Source organism: Mytilus edulis, chromosome 8 (genome assembly GCF_963676685.1).
Source record: "Mytilus edulis chromosome 8, xbMytEdul2.2, whole genome shotgun sequence".
Classification (NCBI taxonomy): Eukaryota; Metazoa; Mollusca; class Bivalvia; order Mytilida; family Mytilidae; genus Mytilus; species Mytilus edulis.
Window position 1 is genome coordinate 38,885,876 of NC_092351.1, and position 19,213 is coordinate 38,905,088.

The window sequence follows — 19,213 nt, forward strand, 5'->3', positions numbered from 1 at the left end:
ATTCTTTTGCAGGATGTGTTGCTAAAAAAAATGGAATTAAAAATCATCATTCTTATTTTCAATACCGGTATCGATAAAATTCACAATGATCTCCACCTACTTCTTAATTGATCTTAATTAAGATACTAGTTAAAGGTTTTCTTTGAAATTTCAATGGTTTACTTGACAATGTAATAAGCTATTGTTTTTGTTTTTGTTTAAAATTAAATGTAAAATGCTCATCATCGACATCTGATGATTACGTGCGGTGACAGAAGTGTAAAAAGTCGTCTATATTGCGTGTATAACCTGCCCTGTCGTCAGAATTTCGTATAGTCACATTTTTTCTCTCTAAAAACTGCTCTATTTAACATTTTATGGGTTGAACACTGGATTTTTGAAGTTTTGTTTTATAAAACGTCGTGTTAAGACATTTTTTGATTATAAAAATCTTAATGATTAATTTTTGTGTATAAAAGCAAACATTACTTAAGCTATAAAACAGTTTCGTTAGTATCGAGGTAGAGATTAGAAAAAGAAATGAATGTCAAAATTGAAACCCTTCAAAATTTTCACAGGTTGGTACATATGACCTTTGACCTCAATTAAAATCGATGTCGTGGATCTCAACTTAATTGTCGTTTTCATCTTCTATACACTTTTTGTACCCCCTTTTTAAAGCGAATGATATATAAAATGAATGGGGAGTCCGTTCGTCTATTCGTTCGTTCTTCTGTCCCGTTTTTGTATCCGCATCTGTTCCTAAACCGCGTTTCACAATTCTGTAAAAAAATCAAGAACCTATTTCACTTGTTTTACTTTTGTACCTCTTATATCATTTCGTCATCTGATGATTTCTGGGGTTGACTGTGGGATGACAAGGACATGGACGTCGTCACAGCTGCACACTATAGTACCCATTTGGATCCACTTTTCATCCTGACCTCATATCATTATTAAATGAATTTCACAGAATGTTTATCATATGATTTTATTATATACTAGTTTCTTATTTTCTTTTGGAAATATGCATAAACTTTATCAGTGCTTTATTTGGGGTATCAATTTTATCAACGCAACTTCTCCAAAATCCATATATGACAGAAACAATTTATTGAAACTTTCTCACAATCTTAACAACATATTTTTTTTGTACATTCTATATTGGTTTTACTTTGTTTTGGGTTTCCCTAATGGTCTTTGCCGTTGCTTTATTTAGGGTTACCAGCTTTGTTTTCGCAACCCCCCCTAAACGTCCTGTTACAATTTATTGAAACTTTTATTCATAATCTTAACAATGAAATGCTGTTGTACACCTCTAATTTGGTGTCTTACCGACTTCGCTACTTATAAAATTTCAAGTCAAAAAGATAAAATTATGTGATATATTTTGAACATGAATGGTTTATCCTCCCATAAGAGAAAATAAAATACTTACCATTTTTTCATAAACAAAATGTAAAAAAGTCGGTATTCACATATTTTATTTTGTTTCTTTTCTTCAAATTAAGAACAATATAACATAAAAGAAAACAAATTTATTTTAGCTTCATAGAAGATAAGATAGACTTCAATATAATGACTTGTAAATTGAACAAATATATAATACACAAAAAAAAGTATCAAGTAACAGTTCATATTCACATTTATGAAATTGGTTTGAACAATGCATTAATTAGTTTTTAAAACATGATATTGATAGCAAACAACAAAAACAACGTTCATTTTAAACCATTACATGTACAATAAAACATGGAACAATTAGAACAAGGGGTGGATTTTTCAACTTGTGGTACTATCTGGAATAATCCTCCTATTACAATTTTTTTTTATTAAAACCATTTGTGTGTTCCTTTTTAGCTCACCTGGCCCGAAGGGCCAAGTGAGCTTTTCTCATCACTTGACGTCCGTCGTCCGTCGTCGTCCGTCGTCGTTAACTTTTTACATTTTGAACTTCTTCTAGAGAACCACTAAATGGAATGAAACAAAACATGGCATGAATGTTCCTTATGAGATACTGACCAAGTGTTATTACTTTGTGTCCGATCCATCATCCAAGATGGCCACCAGCGGAGGACTTAGTTTAACATAGGACCCTATGGGAAATGCATACAAATGAATTCTTTTAGAGAACCACAGAATGGAAGGAAACCAAACATAGCATGAATGTTCCTTATGAGATACTGACCAAGTGTTGTTACTTTGTAGCCGATCCATCATCCAAGATGGCTGCCAGCGGGGTAATTAGTTTAACATAGGACCCTATGGGAATTGCACACAAATGAATTCTTTTAGAGAACCACTGAATGGAATAAAACCAAACATAGCATGAATGTTCCTTATGAGGTGCTTACCAAGTGTTGTTACTTTGTAACCGATCCATCATCCAAGATTACCGCAACCTGGGGACTCAGTTAACATAGGACCCTATGGGAAATGCAAACAAATGACTTCTTTTAGAGAACCACTGAATGGAATGAAACCAAACATAGCATGAATGTTCCTTATGAGGTGCTGACCAAGTGTTGCTACTTTGTAGCAGATCCATCATCCAAGATGGCCGCCAGCTGGGGAATTAGTTTAACATAGGACCCTTTGGAAAATACATATATTTTTTTTCTTTTAGTGAACCACTGAACTGAATGAAACCAAACATGTTTGTTCCTTTACTTTTGAGGTGCTGGCAAAGTGTTGTTTACTTTGTAGCCAAATCTTATCTTTTTTTTAATGATTTCAAATAAACAAATAAAGTCAGGTGAGCGATACAGGCTCTTGAGAGCCTCTAGTTATCAATTATCATCTTTGCAAGGGGTGGGGTATCATTTTGTGAGTTCTTCTTGTCGAAATGCACCAATCTTGTAGTAAACGTAGTAATGATAAATGTTTCAACAACATAACATATTAGTTGTTGATATTTTGAACAAGAATGGTTTATCCTCCCATAAGAGAAAATAAAAACAACCCGCAAATTGTTCAATTGTGGGCATGAGACGCAAACCTGAAAAGCAAGTATGAACTATATACCTAGTCAATGAGACAGAAATATTTTGGGAATGTTGGTATTAAATATAATCTTAAGGTTATGGAATCACAGTGCAGCCCTTGTTAAAAGTTTCTTTTGAATAATACACACATATATTTTGAAAAGGAGAATTATTTAACCTGTTTCCTAGACTAGAAGTACCTGGTTTTTTTTACTACCAAACTTCTGGGAACGTCGCTCTATCCTACAGACATCTGATTTCTTGTTTTGATTGTATAATATTGTTTGGCCTAATCGGTTATGTGGGAGGATAGATCATTCTTATACAAAATATCTACTTATAATAAAATGTTATGTTGTAATAACATTTATATGCAATCAAATTATGTTGAATATTTTTAGCAGCCACGAGTCATAATACGGTATAGTTTTGACAGGAAATGACTGTCACGTATTTAATGGATGCTTCAAATTGAAAAATGTACCGTTGGAGCAATGGGTATATGAATCAGTGGATTTATTCTTGTAACGGCTATGAATATACACTTATCGAGCGAGACAAAACGGTAATTCTTTGGAAGAAATTGAACTAAAAGAACAACAGTATAAATCCAATACACATATTTTTTGCAAATAAGAAAAAGTCCGCGAAACTTTTTGACATTCACTTAAAAATTTAATGATTCTTTTTAGAATTGGAGTGGCTGGTAAAAAGTAAAATAACAAAACAACTGAACTCCAAAGAAAATTCAGAACGGAAAGTCCCTAATCAAATGGCAGAATCAAAAGCTCAAACACATCGAAGAAATAGAAATTATTGTCATATTCCTGAATTGGTCCACAGGAATTTTCTTGTATAGAAATGGTGGATTAAACCTGGTTTTAAAGCTAGTTAAACCTCTCACTTGTATGACAGTCGCATCAAATTATAAAATATATTGACAAAGATGTGTGAACAAAACAAGCAGAAATAATTGGTAAAAATGTCAAAAATAGGGATACATCAGTCAACATTGTGTTATAATCTTAATCACTATAAAAACAAACAAATATGTAATAAAGAAGCACAAACGACATATAGACAAAGCACATTAGCAAAAATGAAAGGCAAGAATACAAAAATGTTCAATAGCACAACTACGTAAAGACATGATGTATAAGTACAGAGCTACGTCATATGAACCAATGACATACAAAAAGGTGGATACGTAATATTTATAAACAAGGTCAAGATACCTTCTAATGATTTAAAAAAAAGGGACGAGACATAACCCTGGTTCATCCATTTTCTGTTCAGACACTGTCAAAGTCTGAGTAGTAGCTGCAAGCTTTTGAATACCGAATAAATTGGGAATGTATATCCCATATGGAGGTGAGGTTGATATATTGCCTCTAAGGTGGAGGAAATTGCTAATTTCAAAATTAAATCTTTTCGTTTGTAAGAGTATTGACCGAAGCACACTTTGCACGAAGCGCAGAAGCAGTGTTTATTCTCTTTTGATGAATAATGCATTATGCATATTGACATCCACTTGTCATTACAATGCTGTTTTATTCCAATTTACTCTTGATTCCTCATTTTCCACTTTTAGTTGTAGTGGATGTTGAATTCCCTTCCAATTCAGAATCTATTTTCGTTCCCTTGTATCCATTTGGTTCCAATTCTTTCCCTTGTGCTGCGCCTTTCGCTAGAATGGGACCATCAGTGCGCAAAATCAAGGCCGGCCATACAACAAAGTCAATGATTGGCCCTTGTTTAGTATATACTGTAAACATGTTTTTGTCGATCAGCACTCCTTCCGGTTGGTCATAAACCAGAACCATGGAAGGCGCGTTGATTACCATGCTCCAGCATAAATCTGTACAGCGTTCCACAAATTTGATGACGTAGTTTGTCGAACCTGGTTTTCTGTAGTGTTCAAATTGTCGTATAGTTTCCTAGAAAAAAAGAATAGAGGATAATTATTTATAAAAGTAATTCAATTAAATCAATAAAAACAACAACAACATAAAAACCTACAAAAAAACCCAATTTACTCAAAAGACTAAAGAAATAAAATAATAAAAGTTATCTTAACCTCAAAGAGATTGAATTTTTATATAATTGTAGCTTTTATAAGTTACAAGTTACAAGATGTAGATGCTTGTAAAATAAAAATGTACAGGTTACAAATAGGTTTTTACTATCTTGCTCGTATTTGTGCAGTATTTGGTTGATCAATTTATGACTGTTTTGTAATATTTCTAGCTAAAAGTGGAATTACAGGATACTACTAACTTCATTTCCTTCTTTTGACACATTTCCTGTATAAAGTCATATGAATAAAGGGACAAGTCGACAAGAAAAAGAACACAGTTGTTCCAAATGAAATACATATTCTTTGTTGAAAACACGTCCTCCATACACATATGGTAAATATATATGATAATTTAGAAATCATCATCTAAAAACTGTCAATTTCGGAAATTTCTGATCTAATTCAGAGATATTTTCTTTACGAAGGGCGATTTATCACCCAATTAGACAATATAATAAATAACTAGAGTCAACCATTTTGTTGCCAGATAATTCTAGATATTGTCTTTTAATCTCATAGAATTTAGTATCAAAATTAGATAATTTGTTGGTGTTTACCTGTTTAACATATTCTAATAATTTCTTATCATACTTTCTTCTTTCATGAACAATATCAACCAACTCCTCCATACATTTCTGTATAACAAGCAGCCTTGACATATCTGCCTATGATAAGTAAATTGCTAAATGTTATATCAATTGACATATTTATAAATAATACTTGACGAAGCGAATCAAATTGTGCAACTTTATGTAACGCTACCAAGAAAAATATGTTTTACTTTTCGATCAAATTGGATCAAGATCAAATAACACAACGATTTATAATGCAGAAAAATAAATTGTTAAAATATCAAAACCTTAAATGGGGACAAACTTTCTAGACTTTGCTTGAATTTTAATTTAAAAAAAGCAAACACAACATGCAATGTTTCCGAAGATTTTGTTTTTTATAGTTCTAAATAATTTTTAATTCGAAAAAATGTTTGACACACAGTTATTTATAGTTACTCTCACTGTAAATTGAGAGACTAAAGATACTATGGAAATTATACAAAATTTAAAGATATACAAACATACCCCATTGTTCCTATGATTAATCACTATTGTAACAGCCTGTAAAAATGATAGAATTTCCACTGTTATATGTATAACTTAGGATACACATTTCTCATATAACATCGTGGAAAACACACAACAGTCAAGGTTGACCTTCGACGAATTTGGCAGTTATTCGTAAGTCCTTTCTGATTAAATAGCTTTTAACAAGTTTCGTTTCTTATAAATGGCTCTCACATAATAGGCTTTGATCATTTCTGATGAAGGTAAATTCAGAATAGATTCAGATGCATAGATTTTATACAGTGTTGGTTTCTTTTTTCACAGAACTTAGTTATTTTTCATGTCGCGGTCCTGTATTAGCTACTATAAGGTATGGGGGTTTATCATTATATTTCTCCTCATGGTTGCATATAATCGCTTACATCCACTTCATTTGAACTCTGGTGGATAGTTGTGTTATTGGCAATCTTACCACATTTCTATTCTCTGAGTGTATTGTCAGCTAAATCTGCAGTACTACGTTACTGACATACACAACGTTTTGAAATTGTCCGTTTATAACTTTATATATTATTAAGAAACTGAGGTGTCAACTTCCTTAGGCAAAGTTAACCTTAGATGGTGTTAGGTATTATTTCAAGTCCCGTTTGATGAATGAGCCCTTTAAACACTTAAAACAGTGTACATTTGTCCAGGCTCAGAATATAAAACCATCAGAAACATACAATGCATTTCAATGTTGTATACCTAAATATGCTAGCCCTTAAAGCATTTTAAATTGCACTGGTTTGTCTGTACTCAGAGTATGATTTTAGGTGTAAAAACAGCTATCTTAGTCCATTTGCAAAAATTGTACCAATTTTTCTTCCACCATATAACATAAACTTATCTGAATTCTTTTGTTTATCTTAAAAAAATATTTTTTAGTCAATTTCCTTTTTGATTACAAACCATTTCAAGCTGATATAAGAGGGGAGAAAGATACAAAAGGCACATTCAAACTATAAATAAATAAACCTACAACGCCATGGCCAAAAAACGGAAAAAGACCAGCAGACAAACAACATCACACAAACTTGTTTGGCTTTATAACTATTTTGATATGAGCGTCAATGATGAGTCTTATGTAGACGAAACGCGCATCTGGCGTACTTAATTATAATCCTGGTACCTTTGATAACTATTTAGAAAACCAAGCAACACGAACCCAACAAAAAAACAAGCGGTGATCTCAAGATGCTCTGGAAATGTTAGCAGAACATGCTCCCCAGTTGTCACCCGTTTTACTCATATATGTAAAAACCATAGACCTAGATAATAATATACCCCTTAAAAAGAACAATTAATGTCACATTAGTGATGATTGAGGCTTAGATGTATTGAACATGTAATTGAAAGTCCAATACTCTATACCGTAGGAAAACACAGTACACAAAGAGTCCAAATAATTTGACAAAAAATCCATAATCTGACCTACGTTCATCTTTAAGATTATTTCCCAAATGTTATAACATCAAGTGTATAATGGACGTCAAGTTGGTTACTTATTCCCTATTCCCTATTCGTTACCTATTCCCTATCCAAGTGTATAGTTATACTTACCTTTTTATCAACCTTTTCTTCTTTTACCATTTTGTTAAACATGGTCTATAACATAAATATGCACATAAACATATAAAAACAAAATTCTTGTAAAATGAAAGTATTTTCTTTGTTTTTCTCTCGGATTTAGTTTGTAACCCGAGATTTGTGACTTTTGACCAGTTGAATACTGCTATTGCCTTTATTAAGTGAGTGTTGTCAATTACAATACATTCCTTAGCGAATGTGCCAAGATATTTTATCTCTGAGTCATCTTTTCTTTCTTATAAATCGAATTAAAATATACAAGTAATTCATGAAAAACATTAAATTATCACTATCAAAAAAGAACATATCTCTCATATAAAGTATTTAATTAGATTTTCCAATGAGATTAAATAAAATGATTTTTATGTATCCATATTTCATTATTTACGATGGACTAACATAAACGCATCACACACAAAACGGATGGCAACTTAGGTGTTCCTGAAGGGTAAAACGATTCCTGTTCCACACTATTCGCGCTTCCCATACAGTCAAACCAGATCATGATGGCGTCCGTTAAAATTACGAAAGATGACATAACGTTTTCGATTTTAAACATTTCCTGCAATAGTTTTCTTGCAGAAACCCTTTACCAAGGTAGTCAGGATAGAAAAAATAAAACTTGACACTTGACACATGTAGTCGATATTTCGGCGTTGCTGGAATGCTGCTAATAGTAAATTCACAAAAAAGAAAAAGAAAATGGATCCACATTGCCAATATTTATGTAAGTAAAGATATAAGATTGTCTTAACTGTATGTATTGTATATTTTTCAAGTCTATTGTGTTGATTGCAGTAGAGTCAAACAACTTACTGTTTTTGCTGCTTCCACTAATTGATCGGGCCGATGATGTAAACAGCAGGCAATATCCCATGTATGTTTTTTAATGTCCACCATCTGTTTCTCTCCAATCTTTACACATGTGATATAACATTTCTGTAAAATGAACCATTTTTGAGTACATCTGGACTACTCCGTTATCACAATGGATGCTTATCAATCATGTCAAAAGATGGAAATCAATAAAAAAAAATAATACAATTTTCGTCGGTTATTGGTTAAGTAACGGAAGTTTATTGAAAGGTATGCACTATGCAATGTAGAGAGCGGGGTTGTTTCAACATTTTATGTGACATTATCCTTTTTATTCTATAGAGTATATACAATTTACCGTCCATTGAACGTTTTTGAATTTTCCTAGACACATTTTCATGTTGCATACTTTTTTGTGATCAAAGTACCTACGTAAGTGTCTATAAAAATAAGTTGGAGTGCGGTGTTTCGGTACCACGGTTTAAACAACACTACTGTTTTACTTTTTTAAATGTGTCTTCACTGAGTTCCATTAAAAACTTGAAGCGTATATGATGTACTAGTATCGAATGGTGTAAATATTATAACTCCAGTTTGGTTTTTGTGTCCTTGAAATCGTTTTCTTGGATCATGTTAAATTGTTGTGATAGTTATAGTGAAGCTAAAAATTTAAAACTATTCACATAATATCAGTGGTAAGTAAAGCAGGTGAGACATTTGTTGACATTTGTTGTCATAGAAGAACTGCACACTGTCGTATTAATGGTTCACCTATAATTGTTTATCGGACGACCAGAAATGTCTAGCGAGTATTTATGGGCTCCAAACTTGGATTACAATAGAAAGGTTATGTTTTTCATATGTATTGACAGTGAGGGATGAAATGTGACGTTGCTTCGTAGCTTTTGGTATTTTGTAGATAATCAGGAGGCTAGCAATGCAAATCAAAAGAGTTGTATTTATTTGGCTTTATAACTATTTTGATATGAGCGTCACTGATGAGTCTTATGTAGACGAAACGCGCGTCTGGCGTACTAAATTATAATCCTGGTACCTTTGATAACTATTGATCGTATTATCATTAAGGACGAAAAAAATAATGGCCGTGTTATTTGCCATTCTAGTATAACAGCTCAAGAAAAAGATTTGTTTTACTGGCTCAGAAACGATGGATGGCACTTAGAGGTAATGATGCTGTCTTGAACAGTGCACAATGAGCTTGAGTATAAGTTGAGATTTTGCAAACTCTGTTCATCGAGTATTTTTCCATTGATCAGCATAATGGTAATTCAGCACAAACTACCATGTAGTAAATTCGTTTTCTTGGGAATGAGTGTGTATAGACCTACTCATTTTGGCGGGATCTGGCAAGATGACATGGGGAGTCATGACCCGATAATTCTACGTTAGACCATTTGTCAGCATATTGCCTATAGTACCACAGCAAAGTTGTGTTTTTTATAATAGATATCCTCTTGTTTACTAGAGCGGCCGGTTCATTACCGCTACCAGTTTTGAATTATTTTATTCTCCGAAAACTGGGGAAAGCATTATTAAGGTAATGGCCTCGCGTAAGTGTGGGGTCGTGCTTCTCATTCACTCTAATTCCACTAGAGGAATTTTTGTTACTTCTGTTACCGGAATATATATAGCACCTACTTGCCAATATCAAAAATGCCGACGGTTTGTATCGTCTTGCCAGACCTCTTTTACTGTTTTTTTTCCTGCGGCCATTATTATTACATATAGTATTTCTTGAATTATTCAAATCATGGATCAGAATGTAGATGGGGATTGATTGTCTATGAGACAACTCAATTGTTTAAACTGGGTGTAGACAATCAAAGTTGACAGAATAATCTTCAATAATGAGCGAAATTCATACCACTTGCGGTCGAATTATTCCACACATTATGTATTGAATTATTTAAATCTTTTTAAAACTAATGGTAGGATATATACAATTGTTTTCTTTTCGTTCCGTTGGTTGATAAGGTCTGACTTTGATTTTTTAAATTTTGATGGACTTGTTAATTTACCTTTTTTGTTAGATACCTGTTAAATCGTCAAACGTCCGAGTATCTGTATGAAATGAACTAAACTAAACTTGCCTTTACAATATCACAGAGCTCCTTTTCTATCCTGAAGTTATCATTTGGATTTGGATTCTTGATGTTATATAGTTCATCAAATGCATCGGACCATTCATCAGTATATAAACTGGACCATTTTTCAGATAGTTTTGTTGGTCTGTTTGAGTCACTCAAATCAGTGATGTCGCTGTTTCCTTTGGTAAGTTGAATACCTGCTAGTTTGCTTAACCTACAAAAGTCATACCTCAGCCTTATATTCACATTAATGATCTATTTCGATTTATTATACTTCAAGTTAAAATGCCAGATTTTGATTGGCTAATACGAGGGAGAAAAAATACTCTGTCCTGAGATTGAGTAGGGGGAGACTATTCTTTGAATGTCACCCTCTCGTGAAACCAATCAAAAACCAATAATTTTTGCAAAACTTGTGCTATTTTAATTACAGATGCTGAATTCACTAGCAATTTGACCAAGAAGTCATATTTTACCAGAAGTTACGATGATCTGAATTGTAAATCGATAAATGTCGTCTACGGACTAGAGTGCAACCTTTGCGGATTGGTATACGTCGGTGAAACGAAAGGAAGGCGAAACAAACGTATGTGCGGTCATAGATCAGACATTAACCTCAATGCTAACGACATTCTATACCAGCATTTCAATCAGCCCGATCATTCAATCGTTTCTATGACAGTTCGCATTATCGAAAAGATATACCATAGCTCTAACAATCCTAATCTTTCAACGACTCTCCGTAGACATAAAGAAGACTACTGGATTAGACAATTGGGAACTGCAACACCTTATGGCTGCAATGACAAAATTAATGGTATAGGTATTCTATCTAGCCCTTCGTGTAACTCGGTGAATGTGATAAATATTTTCTACTCGACTCCTCGACGTAGACGCAGTCATGGTCATCGTCATTATACATCACCTTCTCTGCATGATGTCTCTATTAATGACTTGCTGCCATTCATACAAAAGCCGTTAGGTATTCATCCCATTCGCACAAAACTTTATTCATTACCCCTTTCAAAACTTCATTTTCTGTTCAATTTATGTTTGAAATCCACTGTTACAAACCCTCATTCACACCAATACAAACTTCAAGCTATAATTTCGGATATTGCAAGTCACAGACTTTTCAAGCCAGTTCGCATTGGAAAAGATGAAAAAGAGAAAAGATCTTTTCTAAATCTTTCCTTTGCCAACAAAGGTCTCGATGGCGTCAACCTAGGCAATATCCTTCATCATAAATTAGTTCAATCGAAAATACCTCCTTATTCCAAAGACCAGTCTGTACCAATAATTTCTTATACCTATACCAAACCTATTGCAACTAAAATTTTCAATTACAAACGCGTTTTGCAGAATCTCGATATTGACGACTTCAAGTCTAAACCTCCTGATTGCACTTGTGCTAGTTCCCAATTCACATATAATCCTGCTGGCCACGTTATTACCGGTGACCTTAACATTGTTACTAACACTTCTCTACGAAATGTGTTATCGAAAGGTCCGAAATATCGTGAGCCTAAATCCATCAATTGGAAATACAACTTTAAAATTTTGATGGATTCAGTCGAGGATTATGCCAGGCAATGGGCTAAACGTGAAAAGGAAGACGTAGACACTCTATCCGAATGAATTAAGGCAGTAAGGTCGTTAATACAAATCAGAATTAAGAAACTGAATGGGTCCATCAATGCCCATGCTACGTCAATCTTTTAAGACCCAAATGTTGCTAAACACTTATCCGACCTCCATGATAAATATGTTGTTGTCCCCGCTGACAAAGCCCCAAATAACATCGTTTTTGTCTGTAAAAGTCACTACATTAATTGCTAGATAAACGAATTAGGTATAGACAATTCACTTGGAAACTCAACATATACCCTCACGACACTTACCAAAGAGGAAATCCTGGATAATCATAGGTCTGTTCTTTGTTCCTTTGGTATTTCAACCAAAGATGAAGAACTGGATCTTCCATCACTGTATTGGATACCTAAACTACATAAGTGTCCTTACAAACAACGGTATATTGCTGGGTCTTCCAAGTGCTCCACGAAACCTCTTTCTAAATTATTAACATCTATTTTATCAGCAATCAAAGACGGGCTTCAAAGTTATTGTGAAACTGACTATTCTAGAGGTGGCGTGAATCAGATGTGGATACTTAAAAATTCCAAAGATCTTTTAGAGTACATACAATCTAACTCTCTTTCATCTTGTAACAGTATTAAAACATTTGACTTTTCTACTCTTTACACAAGTATTCCACATTCTAAACTAAAAGACAAATTGAAAGAGTTGGTATTACTTTGCTTCATAAAAAAGAATGGCCAACGTAGATACAAGTATCTTGTCTTAGGGAGGGATAAATCATACTTTGTAAAGAATCACACTGATTCAAACAAAAAATTCTCTGAAACCGATATGATCAAGATGCTTGATTTCTTGATTGACAACATATTTGTAACGTTCTCCCAATTGATACGATATTCCCGTACTTGCATTTCCTATCATGATTTTCTTGAGAGAGGGTTACTGCTCACAAGGAAGCTATTAAACCAAGAGTTCCAAATGGTGAAGTTGAAATCATCCCTTCGTAAATTTTACGGACGCCATCACGAGTTGGTTGACCGTTATGGAATAACCGTTTCACAAATTATATTGGATATGTTCCTTACGTCGTAACTACAATCCTCTTCCCTTTCATGAATGTGACCTGCCGAATTAGACTATTTACCGGATTTGTAATCACATAAGCAACACGACGGGTGCCACATGTGGAGCAGGATCTGCTTACCCTTCCGGAGCACCTGAGATCACCCCTAGTTTTTGGTGGGGTTCGTGTTGTTTATTTTTTAGTTTTCTATGTTGTTTCATGTGTACTATTGTTTTTCTGTTTGTCTTTTTCATTTTTAGCCATGGCATTGTCAGTTTGTTTTAGATTTATGAGTTTGACTGTCTCTTTGGTATCTTTCGTCCCTCTTTTAAAAAACAATAAATAAAAGTCTAAAACAAGACAGTCCTCTAGTTCTACGTTTTGGCATAACGTTTTCATAGGCTGTCAAAACAAAAAAATAAAACTTCTGTTGATTTTTGTAATATTTGTAATGTTGTTATGTATGTGAATGCATAGTAAAATATTTTACATTAAAAAATTCCATGGTAAACGACAATAATGATAGGGCATTTAGTATAATAAATTAAATGACACATAGCTAAGAGGGTAAAAGAGCAGATTGGTATTCTCAAAAAAGCGTTGTGAACCTTGGCTTCGCCTCGATAACAATATGTTTTTGGGTAACAATCTGCTCTGTCTCCCTCTCAGCTATGTGATGTTAAAATTATATATTTTAACCTGACTATTTGTAGAAATACTAACTTTAATCGCTCTTGATCACATAGCTCCAAACATTTGTACATATTTAAACATCACTGGCTTTTCAATGTTTTGATTCAAAAATTATAAACAGCAATTTTCGTGTACTAAAGCTGTAGGTCTCCAAGAATAAAAACAATGTAGTCAGTGCTTCGTTAAGGAATTTTTAAAACTCATTGTTAATAAATAAGAAATTCTTTAAAACACTAACGCTCAGATCCCTCGAGCAAAGGTAATATCAGCTGAATATGGCTTTTCTTTTAAGGTACTTTCTTGGGTTTTTTCGTTGACATATTTGTTTGTTTTTAAAGTGATTAAGATTTATATCATAATGTTGACCGCTGTACCCCTATTTTTGATATTTTTACCTATTATGCATGTTCGTTTGTTTAGATCACATATTCGTTGTAAATATACTGGAATTTTATTTGGGTGTCATATAAGTGAAAAGTTTAGCTAGATATAAACCAGTCTTATTTCCAACATTTTCTACATGAGAAAATGTCTGTACCAAGTCATGAATATGACAGTTAATATCCATTCGTTTGATGTGTATGAACATTTGATGTTGCCATCTTTTTAGGGACTTCCCTTTTTAAATTTTTATTGGAGTTATTTGTGTTTTGATTACTAGAATATAGTTCATAACGATTATGTGTGTTCATATACACGACTTTTAAACGTTTAAATGTTCCCAGAGACATATATACACATATATATTTGCTCTGTTGTTCCTTATAATGGTAAATTCAGAAAGGCGTAAGGTTTAAAATTTTCAAAGTGTGTATCTAAGCTTGCATCGCTGACATTGGGGGATAATGCATTACTTAATTTATAATTTCATTAGTTTTAATAAAAAGTTATACAACCTAGGATGTAAGTTTAACATGTTTAATTTACGCAAAAAAGGAAGGACCAATTTCTTTCAAGTTAATGTCATATATAGGTCAATGGACACGGAGTAGACCATGTCCTTAAGTAAAAAAAATGGAATTTATGTAAAATTTGGATTTGTTATTAATGTTTCATTTACGCCACTAATGACAATTTACTGTGCTAATTAAGATATAACAACACATACATTTTGTATTATGAGGAATATTTACATAGTGAAAAAAATGCAAATTTCGTTTTAAACGTGTAATATTTTACCTTGAAAGGGCAATTTCTTTTTCATCTGACAACACTTTGATCTCTTTTCTTAATTTGTTATTTTCTCGCTTCAGCGTTTCGTTTTCCCCGACCAAATTATGCTGTTCATTTAGGCATCCGTCCAGTAATAGTCCTTCCTGCGAAGGTCCTCGACTCAGATTGGCTCTTCTGGCTAGATGTTGGTCCTCCGAATGTCCTCGATTCAGCTTGGCTCTTGCCAGTTGCGGTAGTTCCTCCGAATGTCCTCGATTCAGCTTGGTTCTTGCTAGTTGTGGTTCTTCCTGCGAAGATGCTTGATTCAGCTTGTCTCTTGATGGAGTTTTCTTTAATTCAATAGATGCTTGGAGTTTGGCTATTTCAACAAAAACCAGTTATTGAATAATACTACTACTACCACTACTACTACTACTACTACTACTACTACTACTACTACTACTACTACTACTACTACTACTACTACTACTACTACTACTACTACTACTACTACTACTACTACTACTACTACTACTACTACTACTACTTCTATTACTACTACTACTACTACTACTGCTGCTGCTGCTGCTGTTGCTGCTACTACTACTGCTGCTGCTGCTGCTGCTGCTGCTACTACTACTACTACTACTACTACTACTACTACTACTACTACTACTACTACTACTACTACTACTACTACTACTACTTCTACTACTACTTATACTAAAACTATTACTTCGCTAGCCAAAATCGAATGATAACTTTCCTATCCGATCTCCGCATTATTTGAGAATAAAATTAATAAATTTATGAATTAAAGATACATTTCGATGATAGTAGTAATAATTACGTTCTTTCCTTCATTTATAACATTCAAATATTGGATATTAATATACCTATTTCTTTCTCTAGCTCTTTATTTTTGGCTTCTAATTTGTTCGATTCCTTTAAGATTTTATCAACGAACAGTTGAGTACTTTTGTTTGATCTCGTCAAGGTTTCTGTTGCTTCATGGTATGCTGGATCATATCTCCACTTCTTGCTTAGTGCTTCGCCCATTTCTTCAAGAAATTATATATGATTTTCAAATGCAAATGAACATCTTTCGTCAAAGTTTATCGAAAATAAAGTTTAATTCATTTCAAGGGTAAAATCACCAAAAAAAAAAACGAAGTCCGAGGAAAATTCAAAACGGGAAGTCCCTTATCAAATTGGCATAATCAAAAGCTCACAAACATTAAACGAATGAACAGCTTCTGTTACATTACGGACTTGGTAATACATTGCTTAACGTAGAAAATGGTGGATTAAACCTGGTGTTATAGCTAGCTCAACCTCTCACTTGTGTGTCATTCGCATAAAATTCCATTCCATTGTCAACGAGGTGTGAAAACAAACAGCCAGAGTAGGTAAAAATGTCAAAAATATGGGAACAGCGGTCACCATTGTGTTATAATCTCAATCACTTGAAAATAAATAAAAACATCAACAAACAATAACAAAAGAGCATACAGACAAAGCACATTTGCAACTCGAAAGACAATAATACAAAAAATGAGCAAAGTACAATAACGGGATATATAAATACCATACCAAGCCGCGACATAGGGATGTTACCTTAAACAGACTATACAGTAACAATTATAATTGACAAAGACTATACCACGCTATTATGATGATAAACAACGTCAGTACCTCGAATTAATACTTCAAGACCATCGTGTGTTATTTGTGAGGCTGATATAGAATATTTATCAAAAATGTCTTTCAATGTATGTTGGCAGTTGGTTTTGAAGCAATTCACAGTTTCTGCTGTTCCGTTGTTTTCCTCTGATAATTGATGTTTCCCTAGGTTTTGGTTTTTGACCAGACTTGTTTCAGTCTAACCGATTTATGTCTTGATTTGTAGGAACAGTCATATTCATTTTGCTCTTTGGAATGTTTGTTCCTTCATTCTTTGATAAACATCATTTTCAATTTCTTGTATATTATATGATTAAAGCAGGCATAAATGATACTTCTGTAGACCTATGCTTCTGATTATTCTCTTTGTATATTTTCTCTTTTACCGGGAATATTGAATCATCTCTAGGCTTGTTAATTTGTTGATTATCATAAATTGTGTTGTATGTCATAAATGTTGTAGGTAGTTACCTTTTCTTACTTATGGTCTGGAGTTATGGTTTCCCGCATTGTTAATCTTTCAGAAAAACGTTTCTGTGTTTGTTGGAACCCGGATTTGTTTCTTCTGAATCGATTTATGACTTTTGAACAGCGGTTTGAATTTTTTATTTCTGCAGTAAGTTTTTTTTATTGTTAAGAATTAGTATTTTCTTCCACTTGGAATGACTGTTTCTTTTAATTTAAAATGGATGGCGTGACAGTTCTTAAATCTGCTAATATGTTTTTTTTTTTAGATATAATCATGCAGATATATTTAACATGTTTAATATATTTTTTATGGTCAACATTGTATCATAATTGAAATGACCGTCATAGATACACACATTTTGTTTCAGGAAAAAGTAAATCTTACTTTGTGAAAACCCTATGTAAATTTTACTAAACGTTTTCTTAGTCTATATGCATGATGTTTATTTGATTTAAAATAACGCTGATTCTAGTCTAAAAATACCAATCAGTACAAACAACGGAAACACTGATGTTCAGATATCCCAACACCAAATATCGTTTCCAGTTTTAAGCAGAATTTGTGTTGCTGAGCCTTTAGCTTTATATGCAGTGTCTTGCAAAATGTTATTTGTCTTTTTGTCGTTTTTTTTCGTTAGTGTTGTTTTTTTTCTTCGACCTATGTGTTTTTCTTTTTTCTTTTCTCGTTTAGGTATCATCTGCCTCTTTTTATATGATTGACCTCTCCTTTTCATATGCATTTTGATGTGTAAAAAAAAGATGGGAAGAGTGAAATATTATGTAAAAATATGTCGTTCAATGTTTTAAGGGTCGAAAGGTTTTAAAAGAATGATTTCAGATAAACACGGAAATCTGGAATGGTACTGAGGGATTTCGGATGTCATGAAAAAGTCATGTGCGGTGTCATCAATATCTGAAATATACTACTATCACTTGATTGACTGTTTCAAATCTAAAGGACATTTGGTAAGTAAACACATCATAGATACAAGGATACAAATTTTGTATTTTCGCCAGACACAAAATAAAGTTATGCCATTTCTTAAATTTCAAAAGAAGGATGAAAGATACCAAAGGGACAGCGAAACTCATAAATCAAAAATAAACTGACAATTGTTTAGGACGTTTTAAACCAATCAAGACGCATTGGTGTAACCTACTGAAAATATTATGCATTAGATTCTGAAACGGAGAATTGTAAGCAATTCATTTGAACTACCAGTTCAGGTAGGCACTATCCACTCAGTTATAAGCACATAATGCTGACAAATATAGAATTGCATGTTTATTCTTTTTATTTTGTAAATAATTCGAATGTACTAAACTGAAAATGATACACCTTGTGGCAAAAAGTGACCTTAGCATGACAACGTCTGTTAACTAACTTATCATGATCATAAATGTCGAAACTGAACAAACTAAAAACGTCCTTGATAGCTATAACTTGATAAAAAAATATCCAAGTATTTTCATATGCCTGTCTTGGAAAAACATAACAAAACTAAGCAATCTTCAGTAAGTGTAATGTGTAGTAATAACTACAAAAACTTGAAATGACCATTGCCTATGCAAAAGATTACTAAAATAATGCATACTTACTCATATAGTTCTCAGTTTTTTAGTGGGAAGTTTAAAACAAGATCGAAGTTAAGATTACCACATAAACAGGATATCAGTTAAGTATCCATACAAATGTGTCATAACAAATACTTTTGAACAATCACACGTGATCCGGCGATTTTTTAAAAATACACAATTTGTTGATAGCTTTAAAAATGCCCTGTACCAAGTCAGGAATATGGTCATTGTTATATTATAGTTCGTTTCTGTGTGTATTACATTATAACGTTGTGTCGTTTGTTTTCTCTTATTTTTGAGTGTAAATTCACATTGCGATAAGA

At 33.1% G+C, this 19,213-nt stretch overlaps 1 protein-coding gene across 1 annotated transcript; it reads right to left on the reverse strand.

Moving 5' to 3' along the window:
- Positions 1 to 3,972: 3,972 nt before the first annotated feature.
- LOC139485503 (uncharacterized) lies at positions 3,973 to 19,020 on the reverse strand. Its single transcript, XM_071270032.1, has 9 exons — positions 18,912 to 19,020; positions 16,058 to 16,222; positions 15,189 to 15,540; positions 10,658 to 10,868; positions 8,547 to 8,669; positions 7,704 to 7,748; positions 6,120 to 6,155; positions 5,598 to 5,705; positions 3,973 to 4,900 (listed from the first exon to the last, which is right to left on the reverse strand). The coding sequence occupies exons 1-9, from the start codon at positions 18,913 to 18,915 to the stop codon at positions 4,538 to 4,540; spliced, it is 1,407 nt and encodes a 468-aa protein (XP_071126133.1). The 5' UTR covers positions 18,916 to 19,020; the 3' UTR covers positions 3,973 to 4,537.
- Positions 19,021 to 19,213: the final 193 nt, after the last annotated feature.

Coding starts and splice junctions, on each gene's coding strand:
- LOC139485503 (XM_071270032.1), bottom strand. Junction 10,869..15,188: donor AAAGAAATTGCCCTTTCAAG/GTAAAATATTAC, acceptor TGACTTTTGTAG/GTTAAGCAAACTAGCAGGTA. Junction 8,670..10,657: donor AGCTCTGTGATATTGTAAAG/GCAAGTTTAGTT, acceptor TTCATTTTACAG/AAATGTTATATCACATGTGT.